This window comes from Antechinus flavipes, chromosome 2, assembly GCF_016432865.1.
Source record: "Antechinus flavipes isolate AdamAnt ecotype Samford, QLD, Australia chromosome 2, AdamAnt_v2, whole genome shotgun sequence".
NCBI classification, from domain to species: domain Eukaryota; kingdom Metazoa; phylum Chordata; class Mammalia; order Dasyuromorphia; family Dasyuridae; genus Antechinus; species Antechinus flavipes.
The window spans coordinates 502,317,023-502,338,812 of NC_067399.1; the positions used below are offsets into that span (position 1 = coordinate 502,317,023).

Here is a 21,790-nt window from a genome sequence, read left to right on the forward strand (position 1 = left end):
CAGATAAAAGTAGTAGTTCACATTTCTCTGGTGCTTCAAGGTTTTCAAAGCTATTTTCCACAGAAACTCTATGGAATGGAAGACCATAAATGTTATTATCTACATTTTATGGTGGAAAATACTTCTGTTCAAAGGGTAGTGAATAGAATATTTAACCTGGAATTCAGAAAAAATGGGTTCAGATATTATGTCCTATTAGTTATCTTGGTGATCTTAGTCAAGTGACAATCTAAGCATAATAAATAGAGTTGGACTAAGTTCCCTTTTGACACTAAATTTGTCACTTGTGATTTACCCATGAACCTATCCTACCATCTCCCCTACCCAACATCTCATTTGGTTTCTACAGTGATGTGATGGGCTGAGCTAGAACAGGCACTGGAATGTAAATCACAGAACTTCAGATCTATAAAGAAACCTTAGTCATCATCTCATCCATCCTCTCCCTTCACCTGACTGAGAAGCTCAGTGAGGGCCAAAGAAGGAAGGAAGCATTTAGTTTACTAAACTGTAAGGTCTATTAAGACAGGGACTTCATTGAAAATTTAATTTTCCTTATTTCTTTTCAGATATTAAAAATGACAATTTTTCTATACCCAAGAACTCACACAAAATGCTAAACACATAAGATTCCCAAGGACTCACTGACAGAAAACCTTAAAGAATCAGCAATAATAATGTGTAACTTTGGTTATACTGTCTCAGGCAGTGGAGATAAAACAAGCAAAGCCCAAGTCAGTTTGTGGGATGGCTAACATTTTGTCTAAGTCCCATACATTCCCTTACAATTTCATCCAGGTGTGTGTCATTTGACAAGCTAAACCAGGGATTAGGTTTATCCTCTCCTGCAGGAAGTAGTGCAGTGGATGTCTAGAAGCAATTTCTCTAGTATATCCAACACCAGTTGAGGACCCTAGCTCTCTTAATCCCTCCAACTCTCTCCAAGCCTGGACATAACCATCTCAGGATCACAATTCAATCACCTTCAATCAGACAAAGAAGCAAAGCAGTAGCAGTAGCCAGAGAACTAGACTTAAGTTGACCTCACCCTTTCTAAGAAATTTCATTTCCTTCCAAACCTTACATGGTGCTCTATATATTGGTGGTTTCATCCTTTCTAAAATGCAATTAAATTCATATTTATCAAGTATCAAGTGCTACATGCAAGGGACTCTGATAGCACTGGGGAATTCCAAGAGAAAGAAGAAAAACAGATCTTGCCTTCAGATACAACATGTGCATCTTGTGCCAAATCATCTGAGGAACAAAGAATACTAACATCTAAGGTGACCATGAAGAGCTTGTGTAGGAGAAGACACCCAAAATGATAAATGATTTGACTTCCTCAGATAAAGATCAGTGTGTAGTGTTCTTTCTACACAAGGTTCTTCTGGTAAAGCCTTACATTTTTCTTCTTAGCTCCTACTCCCTGTACCTTATACCAGATAAATCCTATCAAGACAGTCCCCAGAATTCTCACCCTAGACAGCCAGGATCCACCAACAGTCTTCATGATTATTTGCATTCAGGAGGGTGGCCAGATGTGACACTGAGATCCAGTCTTAGCCCATCCATCCATAGTCACCTCTGAACTGGCTTGATGGACTTGTTTCCATTTGTAATACAGTTCTGAAATAGCTCACTGGACAAGCTTTAACTCTAGGTCATCATCAGGACTAAAGAAACCTTGGTGGGGAGAGGGTATGAGTGTGTGTGGACTAATAGCCTTCATCCCCAGGGAAGGGAAAGGAGGAGAGAAATAATCCAGGGGACAATGGAAAGAAGTATGCATGGCTGGCAATGGTCTAGAGCAGTGGTCCTCAAAGTGTAGTCCAAAGAATTGTTGGGGTCTCGGAAACCCTTTCAGAGGGTCTACAAATTCAAAATTATTTTTTATTTCTAATATAGTAAATAGCTATAAATATAACCCATGTAAACAAAAACTCTTTGGATCCTCTATGGTTTTTTAACAACATAAAGATACTGAGAACAAAAGTTTGAGAACCACTGGTCTAGAGCAACTCTTCATGCTCATGGGGTCAGCCTTCCTAGGGGAATTCAGAGGGTGGTCTCATCACAGTATACAGCTAAAAATGGGTGAAAATGAACTTATAGGTCAGATTAAGAGTAAGTAGGTAGCCTAAGAGGAAAAGGGAGGGTCAGGACTAAGTAGCCTTAGCCCCATAGAAATGGCAGAAAGGAAATAGAAGGGACTAAAGCCCCTGAGTAGAGAAGTCTTTTCTACCAGCTTCCCCTCCTTCATCCATTGCTTTTTTGAACTACTGCCCATCCCTACTTAGTCTCCTACTTGGTGATTATCTTGATTTGCTCCTGTACCCTTAGCATAATTCTGCCTTTGTGCTTATGTTTCTTCTTCCTAGGGTCTAGATTTAGAAAAGAGCTTTTAGCTCAAGCACCAAAGCATAACACCACAGAACTCTGTTGACGGGGAGAACATCTATCCAAAATACATCTATTTCTGCCTGAATACTCTCTTCAACTTCTTCACATCCAACATCCATCACTGGATGATTCTGATGCAAATTTCTTGCTCCAAAAATATCCAAACTGGATCCTGCTGAGCTAGCCCATCACTAAACCATACCCGCAGTGCCAGAGTAATCAGCGATGGTGATTGGGTAGCCATCTTCCTCTGGATCCACAGAGAATAATCCCACAGCAAAGTTTCCATAGTGGGCATAGGCTGTGCCATTGTCAAAGTCCTCCAAATCTATGTGTAGCTCATAGGTGGCCTGCATGGTTAGAGCATGAATCCTTTTGAGCCCTAAGAACAAGGGAGACAAAGGAAGGAGAGAGTTGGGAATCTGTGAGGGAGTTGAGCACATCATGGGAATTAAGGAACAATACAAACCAAGCTCTATAGCTAGAAAGAACACAGCTCTGCTCTCGAGTGGAAATGGGTACTGTAGCCATTCCTTTCCTACTTCCTTCTGCCTATATGTTGCTGTTCGGTCAACTGAAGGTTTACAATGCTATTGTGCCGACTTCATTGTTGTATGTCTGAAACTTAGACACTCTGCCAGTGCCTTGCCAAGAATCTGAATTGCTCCTATTGAATTGTCTTAGGACAATTCTGAAGATCACTTGGAAAGATAAAGTACCGTCATGGAGGTCCTTTCTGTGGCTGAATTGCTAAGCATTCAAACCCTGACGGGCTGGACACATAGTCTGAATGCCAAAAATACATTTCCCTAAAAAGACTATTTTACTGGGAGCTCACACAAGGCAAGCACACATTTGGAGAGAGAAGGACGTTCTCAAGATCTCTCTAAAGAACTTCAGTGTTAATGATGATTCATGGGAGATGCTGACACCGGATGGCCCAGCATGGGGTGTCCCCTTTAAACTGCTTTATGAGCAATGCAGAATCACAGAAGCACAAAGAAAATGTGAGATGTTCAAATCTAGAGACATCTCCATCCCAAGTGTTCAAATAGACTATTTGTGGCTGACCTGTGGCCTTTTGAACTTGTATGGGTCTGATTAACCAAAACCAAAACATAGCATATCTTGGCCCCGGCATCATGATGTCATTTTGTTCCTCTTCGAGCATGATGGAACAACAAACAATACATTTTTCAATCATTTTTCAGTTGTGATTGATTCCTCATGAACCTATTCAGATTTTTCTTGGCAAAGATAATGGAGGGGTTTGCCATTTCCTTCTCCAAGTCATTTTATAGGCAAACAGGCAAATGGACAAACAGGGCTTGGGATCTTGCTCAGGGTCACACAGCTGAGTGTCAGAGGCCAGATCTGGACTCAGGAAAATGAGTCCTCCTGACTCCTGCCAAGCACTCTGTGCACTGCACTCCCCAGCCGCCCACTTCTTCCTGTGTGTGTCCATTTATAATGGATATGTTGCCAGGGAGAAGAAAATAATCTCTGGGCCCTCCTCCTTCAGTTTCCTCTCTTCCTTGAAGATTCTTGTTAAATGGCAATTATGAAAGAAAGGTAGCATGGATGGAACACTGGTTTTAGAGTCAGGAAGACCTGGTTCAGGGCTCAAGCTTTCCCTTCGAGGCACACTCACCTGTGGCCAGGTGCAAACCGATAACCTCTCAATCCCGAGGCCTAAAAGTTACAGGTGAGTAACAGGTAACTCCACTGGCTGGTGGAGAGTTCTGTACTCCTAGGAAACCCCAAGCCTATGCCCAAAACCAAAACCAAACCCTTACCAGAAATTTTTTATTTGTTTTGAAAGGCAATTGGGGTTAACTGGTTTGCTAGGAAGTGTTAAGTATCTGAGGCCACATTTGAACTCAGGTCCTACTTCCTCTATCCACTTGGCCATCTAGCTGCCCCTATAAAACTATTTTAGAATGGATTTATAGGATTATAAAATGATAGAGCTGAAAGTAACCTTAAACCCTACAATTCTAGAGTGCAATGGGGCCATAGACCATAGATCATTAGAGCTGGAGGGGGCCTTAAAACATAGAATGGTAGAGGTAGAAGAGATAGCAAAATGAAATGTTAGAAACTTTAAACTATTTATTGGAATTATTAGAGTAGAATTATTATATTATCTGTAATATATTATATTAGAATAGAATTAATAGAATATTTGAATATTAGAACTGAAAGGGACTTTAGAACACAGAACAGCAGAGCTAGAAGGAACTTTAGAGGTCCACTTTTCAAATCCCTTTCCTCATTTTACCCCTACTTTATATATAGGAAAATTGAGATCTGGAGAGAGGAAGTAACTTCTTTAAGTTAATACAACTGTCATCATTAATAGTACAAATAGGACTAAAACCTCTTACCCCTGCTTCCATATAGCCAAATCACAACAAATTATTTTTAGGTAGGCACTTGGTTAGGAGTTATTCTCTAAATTTATCAGTGTTAAGATAGTGACAATGGAGAGGGTTGCTCATAATTGCTCACAGTTGCTATGGTCTTGCAATAACTCAATTCCTTTCCAAATGTTTCCAGGGCAGCAGAATAGTGGACAATCTAATGTCCCTTCTGTGTCCTCAGGTCCCCTTTAGCTCTGATATTCTACATTCTATAGTCCTTGATGTCCTCGGGTTTAAAACTCCTTCAAGCTCTAATATTCCATTTAAAAGTCTCTTTCAGCTCTAAAATTTATCTCCTTTCCTCATTCTGTCTTTCCCTCCCTTCTTTCTTTTAGCATGCTTCACATCAGCATAGGACTGACTTCATCAGTAACTGCATGCGTGAGCACACACACATGCACACATAACTACCCCCCACATACAGCTTTCCTGCTGGTTTGATTAGCTCTTGATTAAGAGGGCATTTAATTAAACATCTCATGAGTTATCAGCAGCGAGTGACATTTCATCAGTGAGGTTTACATCTCTCTCAGTCTCTCCCTCCTGTCTGTCTTTCTAGAACCCTAAGCCCTGTGCTTTTAATGTGTGCGTTTTAATGGAAAGAGAAGAAAGCAAGAATCTTCACCACTTAAGCTTCAGTGAGGAACCTGCCACCTTTTACTTACAACTGAAAGAGACAAAATGTCTAGGTTAGTAGTTCCCAATTCTTTGTCACCACTGATAACCTGCTGATTTTGACCTCCAATCTGTTAAACCCCTGCTATACATGGTTCTCTCTCCCATGATGCTTTGGGCTATGTGGTAGTCTCGGGTCCAAAGAGAGGTATTTTCAGGAGGAGCGAGCTACATTTTATAAATAAATATTCCCTAAGAATGCTATGTGACTGTGACTCACGGAAGCTAATAAACTCTCTGAAGAGTTAAAGTTACAGGTCATCTAAAGAACAATGGACAGGCAACAACATGTGACTAATGAAGAAATATGAAAGAGAAAGGCTATGATCAAAAATAAGTATAAGTATTAAAAGAGATAGGCCAGTCATGGGAGGTGGAGAAAGATCCAAAGACAGAGAGACAGAAGAGAGACGAGAGAGAGAGACAGAGAGAGACAGAGAGAGACAGAGAGAGACAGAGAGAGACAGAGAGGAGGAGGAAGAAGAAGAAGAGAGAGAAGAAGAAGAAGAAGAAGAAGAAGAGGAGGAGGAAGAAGAAGAAGAAGAAGAAGAAGAAGAAGAAGAAGAAGAAGAAGAAGAAGAGAAGGAGGAGGAGGAGGAAGAAAGGGAGGGAGGGAGAGAAAGAGAAAGAGAGAGAGAGAGAGAGAGAGAGAGAGAGAATGCATTGGATTGGATAGCCCATATGCTATCCATATGGTTTCCATGAAATGTTCTTTCCTAGAGGAAGGCTACCAGCATCTTAGATGGATTCTTTTCTGGAGGATTTATGGAAGATCATGAATGAGAGTGGCAAAGCAGGGGAAGGCATAGTTGATCACAACTGGAAACATCGGGAATAAATACATCAGTAAAATCACAGAGTCTTCAAAGTATCAAAGAAATAGAAATAAATGTACTGGTCACTAATCACAATTCTGATATTAATTCATGACAGCACATAGCTTAATGAGCCAACTGTTCAAAATGTTTGCCATCAGTGCCTATGCATTTCTGAGATTGATGTAGCATAAGCTGACCCACATGCATATACATTTCTCTATTTCCTCTTCATTCTCCCCATCTTGTGGGTCAGGTGTCCTCAAAACCATTAACTTAAACTCATTATGTGCCCAGCAGTAGCTTATACATGCTTTTTGGTTATTTGTTTCAAATATACTTCTCCAATGACTGAATTTTCCGTTTTCCAGCAAATCTTTAAAAATTACTTATATAACACAAATGTCAGTTGCTTTTCACAGACTCACTGAATTTTAGAGTTAGAAGGGACCTCAATGACCTGCTAGACCAATCCATGACCAACAGGAATCTCCACTCTCATATATTTGACAAATGATCACTTCCTTAGCCTAAAGGCCTCCAGTGAGAGGGACCTCAGTGTTTCCTATGGCAGTTCATTATACTTTGGGACAGTTCCACTTATTAAGAGGTTTGTCCTGACATGGAGCCTGCTTTTTTTTTTAATCTTGTAATATTTATCCTTTACTCCTAATTCTTTTCTCTGGAGCCAAGAAAAATAAGTCTGTCCTTCTCCATGTCAGCCCTTCAAATAATTGAAAGCAAATAAAATTCCACAATTTTAACTTTTGTCATGAATATGATTACATGATAATGACTAAATTGTTCCCTAATTGCTCTTAGTTGGGGCAGCTAGATAGTGGAATGAATAAAAAGTACCAGGCCAAGAGTCAGGAAGACTCATCTTCCTGAATTAAATCTGGCCTCAGACACTTACTAGCTTTGTGACTCTGGCAGAGGCACTTATCCCTGTTTACCTCAGTTTCCTCATCTGTAAAATGAACCAGAGAAGGAAATGGCAAACCACCCTAGTATCTCTGCCAACAAAACCTCAAATGGGGTCTTGAAGTTGGATAGGACTGAATTAAACAAACAACAAAAAAATAGCTCTTATCATAAAATAATATTATTTGATGATTGTTCTTGCACTTGGGTTTTAAGCATCTCAGGATAAAAATTGCATCTTTTTTTCAAAAACTAAAACAAGCTGTATGACTTTCTAGTTGTCCTCTTGCTTTTGCTGAGAGGCTGCCTGACTATAGAAAGAGACGGGAGAAGAAAGTTTGTGACCACATTTCTCCATCTGGTCACAAACCCACATAGACTATATCCCTTTGTTTTCACTACTTCAACCACTTAAAGTTCGGTGCCATTCTTTACAAGGTTAGCTCCAGAATCCCTTTCAGAAGCACACTTCAGTTCCTCCTCCTGGCTTTGCCCTAGCTTCATGCTTTTCCAACATCCAAATCCCCTTTTCTTCCACAGAGTTGCTACATTCTGCCAGCATTCATTCATTCTTTCATTTAGTAAGAATTGACTAAGAGCCAATTGTGTTCAGGGCACTGTGAAGGGCTGCAGAAATAAACACACACACACATCCTCTCCCTCCTCTCCATCCCCCCAACCCAACACACACACTTTAAGGAGCTTACTAATTTGGACAGGGATAGGACATAATAATATAAAGAATGTGATAAGTATGTAACACTAGGCAAGTCCTTTGACCTTTCCCAGTTTCAGTTTCCTCATCTCCAAATCACTCTAAGTGACCAGAAGGGAATTCAGGGGACCAGGGGAAGGCCCCATCTCCTCCTGAAACATCTCCCCCATTAGCCTGTCCCTGATGCCCGGAAATCTACTTTTAATGAGTCAATCTTTTGGGTTGAACATTGCTCACTCCCTTGAGCCTCTCAAAATGCAAATTCTCATGTTGCAAACTCCTGAATGTGAATGAATTTATTATATGCTTTAGTCCCAAGGATGCAGGAGCAAGAAAGCTCTGGGTGTCTTGTGGGGAAGTGAGGAGGTTTGCTGAAAACGAAAATGATTAATGCTGAGTACAAACTTGGAAGGCAGTGTAGTGTAGTGGAAAGAGCATTAGTTTAAGGGGTCAGAGGACCTCATTTTAAAATCCTACCCTGCCCACTACTACCTGGGTGACCAAGCCACTTCTTATCTCTGGAGTTCAGCTTCTTAATCTATAAAGATTAAATCTCCTTGCTATCTGTGTGACTCTGGGCAAGTCACTTTGGACCCTGAGCCCAATTTCCTCATCAGTGAAACAAGAGGATTGGACTCTGTCACCTTGAAGGGCTCTTCCATCTTTAAATATTCGATACCACAATTCTTCCAGCTCTGAATCTATGATCCAGCTAGCTCTAAGTTCAAGGGACCTTAGGGACCACGGCTCTAAGAGATCGGGAGCTATAAATCTGTCCTATCTTGCTCGCAGATTTTCCAAGGGTTGAGGTGCCCCTTGGATTCCTGGAGTGATAGCTCTGTTCTGCAGGAGTTAAGAAATTATTTTAAATATTATTTTCTTCCCTGGTCATACCAACTTCTTCCTCCCCCCCCCCCCATCCTTTTACTTCTTAAGAAGGGAAAAAAAAGAAGAAGGGGAGGAGGGAAGGGAAGAAAGGGCTGATTTCTCCACTCTCCATGCTTGCTCTCTCTTCTCTCCAGCCCCTTATTGATTTGTCCTTACTGCTTCCCACCCTGGTCCCCCGTCACCTTTACATGGTTTAATTAACTGCTCCTTCATTCACTTGCTCCCAGCCCCTCCTCTGGGCTTGGTGTTCCAGCCATCCCCTAGCTTCCCAGGAGCTCAAATTAAAAGACGCTGGGCGAGGGAGAGGTGGGGGGCGGGGGGGGGGGGAATGAGGAGAGATGGGTGGGCTTAAAAATAAATAGCCCACCGCACACCGATGGGAAGTTTGCGGGGGTTTGTGTGGCGGAGCTGCCGCCCCTCTCGCTTTGACATTCACATCAGGGCTCCCAGCGCCTGCCAAGAGCTAATCAGGGCCCGACTAAACGGCTCCTTCCCGCACCTTTTCGAAGCTGCGGATAGATTTCAATTAAGATGCCTTAATACCGGCGCTGCAGCCAGAACAGCTCCAATCTGCTGCAAAGGGAGATGGGGGAAGGAGATGCCGGGGAGCGCCGTACCTTGTCTTCCCTCCCTCCCCGCTTTCCCCCTCCCCTCCCCCCTCCTTTTTTCTCTCCCCTTCTCAGCACACCGCTTCCCTCAAGGACCTTTTGTCCCCTCCCTGGGAGTGCAGAGAAGTGAAGAGCCCTGAGCTGCAGCTGCCACCTCAGCTGCTATTATCTCCTCCTCTCTTCTCCTGGGCCCCGGGGTGTTCCGCACAACTACTACTCGGGCCGACCATCCCAGCTCTAACCCACTCTGGTCCCAAGCCGCCTCTCCATCCTTATCTCCCACAGTCCCCCGTGGGGAGTCTTCCCGCCACACTCAGCCAGGTCTCTCTCCATGTTTCCCTCTCCCTCTCTCGTGACCGCGGCTCTCCTGCCTGCAGGACTTTGCTTCTACCAGAGGTTCAGAACCTGAGATTCATAGATTTCAGGGGTTCGTGAACTCAGAGTGAAAAAAAATTCACATTTTAATTTTTACTACCTTGTAACTGAAAGGTACCGTTTCATTCAATTATGAGCAAAAGGCAACAAACCACAGGAGCGACAGTGATAACTGTGGCACTCACCAATAGAAATCACAGATGTTTTCTTTTTTCTTTTTCTTTTTTGCTGAGTTAAATGGCTTGCCCAGGGTCACACAGCTAGGAAATCTTAAGTGTCTCAGGTCAAATTTGAACTCAGATCCTCCTGACTTCAGGGCTCAGATATTTTCATATCATGTTACAGTTGTTGCAGATATTTTCTGCAACTTTAGTTATCAGACCCACTTCTATTAGACCCAGATGGCTCTGGAGGGGAAAGTGAGGCAGGTGACCCTCACTTACATCCAATTCACTTGCGTGTCATGGCATCAACTCCCTGATGTCATGGTCTTCTTCAAGAACCACAAACAAATAACTATAACAGAAATGTGTGGGTTTTAAAAAAAATTTTATAACTAGATTCTTAAATAATTACTTTCCAGTAATTCTATATATTGTATTTTATGTATTTAAAAGCATTATTCAGAAATGAGGTCCTTAAGCTTCACCAATCTGCCCAAGGGGCCCATGATATTAAAAAAAAAAAAAAAAAAAAAAAAGGTTAAGATCCCTTGACCTATACCCTGAGACTGGCAAAGCCCAGTTTCCTTCTCTTGCCCTCTCCAAAGACTACCCTTTCTTGGAGGTCTGGGTCACAGTCTACCTCCAAAAAGTCACCATTCCAGCTCACAGACAGATCCTATTCTCTTCCAACTTATTTGAGTTTGTGTTCTGCATTGTGACCTGGACTCCATGTTTCCTTAGAGAATTAAACTTCAGAGAAAGAAACTTTTCTCCTAATGCAGATAAACAATGTTCTAGGACTTAAAAATCTCAGATGATCATCTTGCGGTGGAACTAAAAAAATAAGTGCCTTATTCAGGGCCACACAGTCAGTCTGAATCAGAGACAGGACTTGAACCCAGGTCTCCCTGACTTTATTCACTCTACCATACTACCTGTCACACAGGATCATAGAATCATATCTCTAGAGGCCTTCTAGTCCCACCTCAGCATGAGGAAACAGGTGGTTAAATGACTCGCCTAAAGTAACATGAGTAATACATATCAAAGGGAAGATTTGAATCTAGATCCTCCTCAATTCCAGACCAGCTCCCTATCCATTGCAGCCATACTGCCTGTCATGGCCTTTGTCTGATTAGGACATTACCTAGGTATGGCCCTGTGATCATTCATTTTATTATCTAGTTTCTCAGACGTCATCCTGTAATGGGCTGAGGCTTGAGTTGATGCACTGAGGTCCCAAGCACATGAGGCTAAATAGTAATTGGACCATACTCTATTAATATATAATCTTGGAGAAAGAATGGCCCCCACCCACTCTTTGTGCAAGTCCTGATGTGTTGTATAGGAAATGACGATTCTGGTGGGTGGAGGCAGGGGAGTGGAAAAGGAAGGGGAAAGAGAGACTTTTGGCATTGCCGTTGCGATGGTTTGCTCAGCTCAGATCGCTCTCTGTTAGCTGGCTTCCTGTCGCAGCTGCCCATATTGTTATCGCAATCTTTATTCACCTCTTCACTTCAATAAATATTGAAGATTTTTCCCTTAACCTGAATTCCTGACTCCGGCTGATTTTAAATACGCGGTCATTACATCATCCCGTTTTCCTAAGCGGACTATTCACTTTTTGAAGGCAGGAATTGTTTCATACTGATGGATCCCACGTTGGGCACTTAGTGGAGGCTTAACAAGTACTTTTGGGGCAGCTGGGAAGTCTTGAGTTTATATCTGGCCTCAGACACTTCCTAGTTGTGTGATCCTGGGCAAAACCCCAGTTTGCCTCAGTTTGCTTATCTATGAAATGAGCTGGAGAAAGAAATGGCAAATCACTGTAGCATCGCTGTCAAGGCAACCCCAAAGAGTCCTAAAGAGTGAGACATAATGAAACAGCCAAAATAAACAACCACCACACATAGTTGGGGGTGAATATAGGAGTCTGAGCATTTTAGGAGCCTCCTCCCATAAGAAAGCCCTTTCCTACCTGCTTACAGCCACCACCTTCTCTCAGAGGTCTCAGTTTCCTGAGGCTGCTCCCATTAGGGATGAAGGCAAGATAGCAACTGAAGCAAAGATTCTCCTCTTTCACCTAGTCCAAAAAAATCTAAATAAATGAGTAAAGGTAGGAAGGAGATGTCTGGAGCCCGTGCTGTGAGTGCACAATTCTTTCTCTTTGGTTCTTTTGGTCACTGTCTCCTCCCTCCTTCCTTTCATATCATTAGCTTTCATGAGTTCTTCCCTTTACATCTAAATATTATTAAATTAAATTTACTAAATTTATTTTATTAAATATTAAATACATTAAATTTATTTTATTAAATGTTAAATAACATTTGACATAAAGTGCTTTACAAACTTTAAAGGGGCTATATAAACGCTAGTTATTAATGTTATTAGTATTCCACAAAAAGGAGATTTCAGGCCCACACATACAATAGGGGGACAGCAAGGGAAAGCCCTAGTTGGGAGTTAGGAGATCATTGGATTGTAGCTGGGAGAAATTTTGGAAACTATCTCTGGCTTCTTATCCTGGTTCTGCTACAAACTCAACTTAGTTTCTTTATCTTTCAATTGCAGATAACAACACCTATCCACCGTATTTCATAACATACTTGAAGATACCATTTGAAATTATATTCACGAAAACATTTTGAAAATGAGAAAGCCTTGTATAAATGCAGATTTTTATCACTCTCTCATTTACGTTTTCAGCTATTAAGTGAATCCCCCCCCAATGCAGAGTGGACAAGACCCCTCAGAGTGAAATGATCAGGGGGCCACCGCGGGTCCACGGGGATGCGTACCTAACCAGTGTTCTCCAGTGAGTTTGCCGAAGCCATCCCTGTAGGCCTCCCAGCCTCGGAAGAAGTTGACGGAACCATCCTCCCGACGCTGAAAGACCTGTGAAAGAGAATCCAGTGAGGAGGAGAATGAAATGCTGGGATCTGAGAGAAGACATGAAAGCCCCCCTCCCCCGTATCCAAATGACAAGCCAGGAGAGCTGCCATTAGCCTGTGGGCTATGGGGTCTCGGCTGACACAGCTTGATGTGGGCTCCAGCTAAGCTCCACTCTCTCAAACTTCTTTCTCTAATGAAGGTTTGTTTATTGGCAAGTGTTCCTGGAAAGGCTTTGAGCTGGCTGCATCTGCTCTATCTGGTTAACTTGTAAATCACAGCTGAATCTCTATTCTGGGCTCCTTGGGAAAGGACCTGAGTTCAAATTCTACCTCTAACATTTGCTCCCCCTGGGACTTTGGATAAGTCAGTCACTTCATCCCCTTACATCCCATCTTCCTTATCTATAAAATATATTGGATTCAATGGCATTCGAGATCTATGTAGAACAATACGCTGGCCTTATGGTCACTTATAGTTTCATTTAAGAAAAATCCAGAGACCTGATTCTGCTATTGACTCATTGGAGACTCTCTTTGAGCCTCAGTTTTTCCATATGTAAAATAAGGGAGAGGAATGAAATGTTCTCAAGGCCTCTTCTTGCTTTCAGAAAAAGAAAAGAGGAAAAAATAGGCTGTTAAAAATATATATATATTCTCTCCTTTGACAAATAACAAGAGGTTAAAATCTCGAAATCTCCTCTCACGTCTCCTGACTCCCAAAGGGCCCCATCTAATTACCTGACATACCAACAGCCAAATTGCTGTCATGCCTTGGCAAAGGTGCCAATGGTCACCAAGGGAGCCAGGGATGGAGATCTCCCTGGGAAAAATGAGAGAAGAGAGGAAAAGGGAAGCCCAAGTCTCTAGCCAAGGTGTGCCTGGAGTGCCAACGAGCCCCTCTGGTACCTGCAGAGCTTCCTTTTAATAATATCCTTGATTTGGGACTTGGGAATCCCAGTGGCTAAATTGCTTTAAAATAAATGCCATGTCGGTTTGTGCCAGAGTTGAGTTGAGTATTTACAAGATTCACTGACAATTCTGTTCTTTTACTTGTTACACACACACACATACACATGTGCACGCTCCAAATCTTTCCCATTACCCAATGTTTTCCTTCTTGTGTTACTTTGCCATTTATTTGTCAGAGGCAGGATAAGTATTAGTTAGCATTCCTCACTGAGATCCCGTCTACATACAGGTATGTCCAATGATTCCGAGAGTCACAGCATCTGAGCTGAAAGAGACCTTAAAGTAATCTAATTTTACAAATGAGGAAACTGAGGCCTTGTGAGGAGAAAAGAATGACCCCAGTTAATGTTAACTCCCCATTCTTATCAAATGAACTGATTTGGGTCTGATTTTGTAACCTCAAACACTATTCTTTTTTGCAGACTGGCGCTTCCCAGACTCGCTTGCTCCTGGACTGCTAATTTCTTTTGGGAAATGTCAAATTCCATTGTTTGGGCAGCTTTTACATGAGGAAAATGGAAGAAGATGACACATCTTTTTCTTGCTCTGGTACCTCAGATCCAATGAGACATTGAATTTTAAAAATCCTCAGAAAGGGCTGGTTCAGCATGGAAGAAAATCCGATAAGATTTGAAAAGATCTGAGATGTGAGTGGGAAAGGTATTGATAGTTGGAGATTTGAACCCTAAGCACGTGCATTTTTTTTTTTAAAGTCCTAATCTTTGGCAGAAACACAGGGACCCAAAGGAGGCTCTGGGTCCAAGTTTCTATTTGTAAAATGAGGGCATTGAAGTAGATCAGAGGTTCTTTCCCTTTTTAGTGCCAGTCTAGTGAAGCCTGAGGGCCCCTTCCCAAAATCACATTTGTTGCCTACATTCATAATTGAAGGAAATTCTAAATTACAATTAGAGGTTAATAAAAAAAAGATTTAATTTTTTTTCCCATCCAACTTTATGGATTGCCTGAAATTTATCCATTTAACCTCAGGTTAAGAACCCTTGGACTGATAATTTACAAAGTCCCTTTCAGCTCTAACATTCTGTTCTGTGTTCTGATATTGTATGTTCTAACATTCTATGTTTTCTGCTCGGGGGCCCTTCTAGCTCCAACAGACATTCTATGTCCTAAAACATCATACAATTATATCATTCTTCGACCTTATGATACCTAGCTTATTCTCTTAGCTCTAGGTATATGGAAAGAGAATGTCTGATAATTAATTTTTTTGTTTTTTTAAATTTAATTTTATTTAATAATAACTTTATATTGACAGAATCCATGCCAGGGTAATTTTTTACAACATTATCCCTTGCATTTGCTTCTGTTTCAATTTTTCCCCTCCCTCTCTCCACCCCCTCCTAGATGGGGTGCAAGTCCTAATTAATTTTTTAAAGATGAAATTGAACAAATATTTATTAAGTGCCATGTTAAGCACTGGGAATGCAAGTAAGAAAGGACACATAGTCCCTGTCCTCAAGGAGTTTATAATCTAGTGGAATTAATCTAATGGATTACAAACTAATGGAAATAATCTAAATGGAATTAATCTAAAAGGAAGCTAAGGTGATAATGATGGAGTGGAATCCAAAATACAAATAATAGGAAAGGGAGAGTTGGCTGTGCTTCTGATTTGTCCTACATCTAATCATTTCTAAGACTTATTAAACATATCTCAATTATCTCTTGAATCTTCCCCTTCTCTCCACCCACACTATTCCCACCTTGATTCTACTTCCTTCACTTCTCTTCTATACTATTATAGTAATTATCTTTCAAAAATTATTTTTTATTTTTAACATCTTTTAATTTGGAGTTCCAAATTCTGATTCTATTTTTATTAGTATTTAGTTTTTCCAAATACATGTAAAGATAGTTTTCAGCATTAATTTTTATTAAAACTTTGGGTTCCAAATTGTTCTTCCTTCATCCCTTACCTCCCTCCTCCCTAAGACATGAAGCAATCTGATATAGGTTAAATATATGCAGTTCTTTTAAACATATTTTTGTATTTGTCATGTTGTGCAAGAAAAAGCAGACCAAAAGGGAAAAAAACACAAGAAAGAAAAACGAATAAAAAAGGTGAAAATACTATGTTTTGATCCACATTCAGTCCCCATAGTTTTCTCTCTTACTTGTTATATACACACATATACAACGCACACACATATGTGTGAATTGCCTTGAATCACTGCATTTTGGGGAAGAGTCAGGTCCATCACAGTTGATTACCACATAATCTTGTTTTTACTGTGTACAATGTTCTCTTGCTCTCTTTATTCAGCATCAGTTCATGTAAGTCTTTCCAGACTTTTCTGAAATCTGATTCTATTCTTAAGCAGGGAAGAAGATTCTATATATCAAGCACTTCCTTTTTTATACCAGAGAGGAAAATTCTATAAGACAGGCATTTTTAAGGTATCTAACTATATGCTGAGTATTCTAGGTACTGTGAGAGACATTGAAAGAGGTCTTAGTCAGTGATGCTCTCAAAAAACTTACTCTCTGGATGATCAAGAGAAATCACATTTGTTCCTACTGTTTATTCAAACATTAAATTCTAAGTCCTTTGTTTAGCATTTAAAACCCTTCACAACCTATTTCCAATCTACCTTTCCAGTCTTACTGTATATCACTCATCCTTATACATTGTACAGGTCAGCTAGTTAATGCAGTGGATAGAGTGCTGGGCTTATCCTCCTGAGTTCAAATCTAGCTTCATCTCTTGCTAGCTGTATGACATGGGATCATTCACTTAATCCTATTTGCCTCAGTTTCCTCATCTGTAAAATGATCTAGAGAAGGAAACAGCAAACAACTCCAGTATCTTTGCCAAGAAAACCCCAGATGGGGTAACAAAGAAGTGGATGTGACTGAAAATGACCGAACAACAACCCATTCTACAAATCCGGCCAAACTGATCTGCTTGTCATTGTTCTTTACTCATAGCCCACCTCTCCCATCTCCTTACCTTTGCACAGGCCTAGAATCACTCTTTTTTCACCCTCATCTCTGAGATTTTCTTTGAGGTTTAGTCCAAATGCTACCTTTTACATGAGTCCTTTCCTAACTCTCTCTCCCCAATTGAAAACTCTTTTCCCTCTCCCAAACTCCCCAACTTTTATTTGTTTTGAATTCATAGATTTTCTATATGGGAGAAAAATAAATTAATTAAGTACATAGGGAAAAAATTCTGGATTCATTGTTTGGGGCACAAGCCTGCCAGAAACAGATTTGTTAATTAAGTAATTCTAAGCATCTCTGCTTAGAGACAAAACCCAAAGGAACAGGCATCCATCATGCCTTTGAAAATCTCTCTGACATAAGCCATTTCAACTCACAATTCATAGTATTAACAAACAAAAAGATAACATTTTGCAATAGGATAAAAAGTAGTAACAAAATCAAAATGAAAGTTAAGATAACAGTTTTAATTCACGAAACAAAACAATAACCACTTAGCTTTGGGTGATCTTTCAGGATCATTTTCTTAAAACAATTCAATCCCTTTTTAACTATTCCCTCAAAGTATTCTCCTTTTAATCTGGTCGAAAGTGAAACTATTAATTTAATTAATCCAATACTATTTTCTTCTCTTAGTCTGATCTTAATCACTTAGGAAGGAGTGCTTTCTAGGCTGAATATGTATGTGTGTATATATACATACAAACATATATACATACATACGACTCTGCCACTAACTAGTTGTGTGAATGTAAATCACTTAACCTCAAGGGGCCTCCATTTCCTTGTTTGTAAAATAAGAAGATTCAATTAGATATGATTTCTCCTAAGAGCTCTTTTAGTTCTAGCATTTTGTAGGTTTTTTCCCCCCAAGGTCATTGAGGTTGAGTAATTTGCCCAAACAAAAGCAAAATCATTCAGCTTTTGATCTCAGATCCTCTTGTCTCCAGGACTGGTGCTCTATCCAGTGTACTATCTAGCTGACCCTTCTTTTTCTTTATCTTTCCTCTGTCTTTGTTCAGCTCAAATTTTAAAAAGTGCTTTCTCTATGTACTGCTCTATGGAGGAATACAGAAATAAATTAGACCTGCCCTCATAGAGCTCATATTCCAGTTGGAAGAGAGAGCAGACAATAGGTAAGTAGCATATGCCTAGAATAGATTCAGTTGTTGTTCAGTCACATCCATTTGGGGTTTTCTTGGCAAAGATATTGGAATGGTTCTCCATTTCCTTCTTTTTACAGATGAGGAAAATGAGAAGAGTTAAGTGACTGGCCCAGGGTCACACAGCTGGGAAGGATCTGAGGTTGCATTTGAACTCAGTTCCTCCTGATTCCAGGATCAGTGCTCTATCCACTGTACTATCCAGATCACATTCTTTCTTGCTTGGTGCCTGTGAATGGAAATGACCAGCAACAGAATTCTTGAGATAAGGAATAAAAGAGAGGTGAAGGAAGTGGAGTTTTCTATGCCATGGTGACACTAATAGGTCAGTCAGAAGAATAGGAGTCCCAAGGGCAGCCAGGAGATGATCAGAAGCAATAGACCTTGGCAGAGAGGAAAAGAGAGGAAAGAATTGGACCAGGGATTAATGGGGTTTCTTTCTCTTTCTTGCTCATAAAATATGAATTTCTCTCTTAGGATAAAAAAAATACAAAATAAAAAATAGTTTTTTATTTATTTAAAACTAAAATATTAATTTGCCCTGTTCCTGTAGTTTCTCCTTTTCAGTTCCAACTGTAAAGTTATTGATGCACAGAAAATCTGGGCTGTTTCCCGATGTTCCTTTTGGGCTAGAGCCACGTGCAGGAAGTCAGAATTTTTTTTCCTTGGTTAAAGATTTCAAAAGCAAAGCAAAAGCAGGCAGACTTTGGTCCCATCTCTTTCTCACACAGCCTGGAAGAGGGTTGTGTTTGCCAAGGGATTAGCTCTGATCCAAATGGCCCTGCATATGGTGGCTGATGTTTTCAAAAGAAGGGAAAAAAAGCTTAACTTGAGGCAGGGGAGAGAAAAAAAACCCAACTGCACACAAACCTGGGGCCAGATCATCTAATTGTTTTGTGTGTTTGTCAGACACAGCCCCAGGTGGGTTGGGAAAATACACAAGATGCTGAGCTTCGACTCCAATCCTCTGACAGTCAACCTGGAGCTTCATGGGCCTGGATGCTGAGCCAGTAGGCGTGAAAAGGGTTCTGTCAGAAGCTGGCAATTGTTTGCCATAGCAGAAGAGACACGGATTGCGTTTCCTGGGGTGGTGCTGTTCTCACGAAATGGGGATTTGAGCCCCCTCCTAAATCCTGACTGCTCTTCTCCTAGACCCACTGTCCTCTTGTCTAGGTGTTTACTTTGGGGACAGAAGGTGAGGATGAATTCTTTTTACGTTCATTATCCCACCCTTTGCCCATTGCTTACAGAGGCTTCTTTGGAGAGAGCTCCAGGGACTACTGAAATCCATGGTAGTCTGAATGTCCCCCGTGCTCCAGCTCCCTGAACTTTTGTGCACGCGGCACAAATCTCAGCATTGGAAAGGACCTCAGAGGTTGTCCCCCTAACACACACCTGAACAAATATTCTCTGTACTTAGTACCCAACAAATGGTTATGAACTTTCCCCTGAAAACCTCTAATGATAGGGAATCCATGACTCCATGAAATAATCCAATCTACATCTAGAAATTCTTACTGTTCAAGAGTTTTTTCTTACTCTGAATTAAATCTGTCCCTCCATAACTTCCACCCATTAATCCTTGTTCTGTTAGGTAGAACCAGTCTATTCCTCTTCCTCTCAACAACCCTTAAAATACTAGAAAAACAGTAATGATGGCCCTATCCCAATGCCCCATCACTATTATTCTGCAGGTTAAGCACTGCCAGTTCCTTGAACTGATCCTTGATCACAGACTCCTACAACCATCCCTATCCATGGTGCCTTCTTCAAGACAATTTCTTATCAATATCTTTCCCAAAATTTAGGGTCCCAGGTGTGGTCTGGCCAAGTACCAGTTCGTGGTAAACAGTAGGCACTTAATAAATACTTATTCTCTCCTTCCCCTTTCTCATGGTATTTTGTAGGATTCCAAAGTTAAGAAAAGCAGCCTGGAATAGTGGATAGAGAGCTGGTTTTGAAAAAAGACATGGCATCAAGACATAACCATACATGTGTAATCCCAACCAAGTCTCTGAATCTGTGTTCTAAGTACCTAAAACTGTAAGTGACAGAGAAGATGTGGAATTACACTGACATAAATATCCTTATTCCAGAAAATTCACAAGTCTAGTCTCTGTCCCTATATTTCAATAACATTCCTATTTTAAACAATATAGTGATAATAGTACCTTAGTCCCAGTGTGGTTGTGAAGATAAAATGAAATAATATTTAAAAAGTGCTTTACAAACCATAAAAATGAAATATAAGTGTTAACTATTTGCTTATATTATTAAAACTGGCAAAGACCTTATGGATAAACTAGGCTAACTTCATTTTTAAACAAATGAGGAAATCGAGGCTCGTAAAAATTAAAAGATTTAGTTAAGTTCACTCAGGTTGATGGAAGCAGGATCTGCACTGGGTCCCCGGCATTGAAGTTCAGTGCTCTTTCTACCTTTGTGTAATTATTCTTTGGGACTTCACTTCAAGCTCACTTTGCAAGGGACCCAAAGTTTTTTGAGCGACCTTCATTTTTTAAGTGACCACTCACTCTAGCTTTTAATTGGTTCCAAAAAATGGGGCCATCCTCAAAGGACAAAGGTTGTCCATGAAGAAGATTTCAAACCATGGACCAGAGGCTTTGGCCCATCGAAGAGCTAGATCCCAAGATGGTTGGGATTAGAGTTCTGGCACTGGGAGAGAGGCTTAGTATCTTCATCTGAGTGGGTTGAACTTGCTTTCTCCTAGACCTCTGAGGTCTTGCTTGACTTGCTTATAGGTCACAAGGGGTGGGCTGGTAGAGCTAGAACCCTTTCCCTATACCTCATTGTTAGATTGGCGATCTTACTGGAACAAGTCCTGAAGTAGTGGGGACTATTTCAAAGGATAATAATCATTGGCTGATCATTTCTGTTCAGCTGTTACTGCTATTTATTATTAATTATGGTGTTTATTATTTGTTATAATAGATGGTCTCTTGATGTTATTGTCCAGATGTGTCTCTCTGCTGGCCTAGGGGTGAGGCAGCTTCAACTACCTAATTGGGCAATCTCTTTCCTACTTCCTAGCAATCTGGCAGACAGAGCTGGGCTTCTGGGAAGGGGGCTGTAGCCCCTGTGGGTGACAAATCCAATCTCAGTGTCCAGCCCAGTCTGCCTCTTATCTCTCACAGAGACAGGTCCCCCGGCAGTAGGGGATCAGCTTGGAAGCAGTTTCTTTGATGTGTTCAAAGAGGAAAGAATTTTTCCTCCCTCTTTGAGAGCTGCAGGTAGAAGGAGGGTAGGGGGAGAAAGAAGGAGGAGGAAAAAAAATTGCTTGCAGGAGAGCCAATTAGAAGCAATTCTGAACTGGTTGACCTGATATGGCATTAAATGCCTCAGAGAACTTGCAGCTCATTGACAAGGTGAACTTTTTTTTTCTTCTCTGCACTTCTCTGATGGAGGAAGTTGCCAGAGTCGTGATTGCAAGAGGAGTAGGTCTACAAATGGATTGATTCTGGCAGTCAGATTCTGTTGTGATACGTGCAGAACTAGCCCTCGGTTCCCATGACTCCATGTGATGACCATGCTCCTCTTAGCTTTACAATTTGGAGTCAGGTGTGAAGTCTTTGGGAGAACCCCCTCCTAGAAAGGAAAAAGCTCCTCCTGGGGAGGGCAAGAAGAAAAAGGGTTCCTTGGACAGGAGGCTTAGTGATAGTTATTGAAGGTGGGGGGAAGAGGGAAGGGAAAGGTTGAAGGAGCAATGATTATAGGATTATACATTAAGTACTGAAAGGGACCTAGTCTGACCCTATCATTTTACAGAGAAATCCCTTGTGAAGTGACTTGTCCAGG

General features: G+C 41.0%; 1 protein-coding gene across 1 annotated transcript in view; it reads right to left on the reverse strand.

The window, feature by feature from the left end:
• FIBCD1 (fibrinogen C domain containing 1) overlaps positions 1-21,790 on the reverse strand; it is a 54,666-nt gene that overhangs the window by 602 nt on the left and 32,274 nt on the right. The window contains exons 5-6 of the mRNA XM_051980224.1: positions 12,789-12,885; positions 2,606-2,785 (exon numbers count right to left, since the gene is read on the reverse strand). Coding sequence (XP_051836184.1) covers positions 2,606-2,785; positions 12,789-12,885 — 277 coding nt within the window. The remainder of the gene's footprint in view (positions 1-2,605; positions 2,786-12,788; positions 12,886-21,790) is intronic.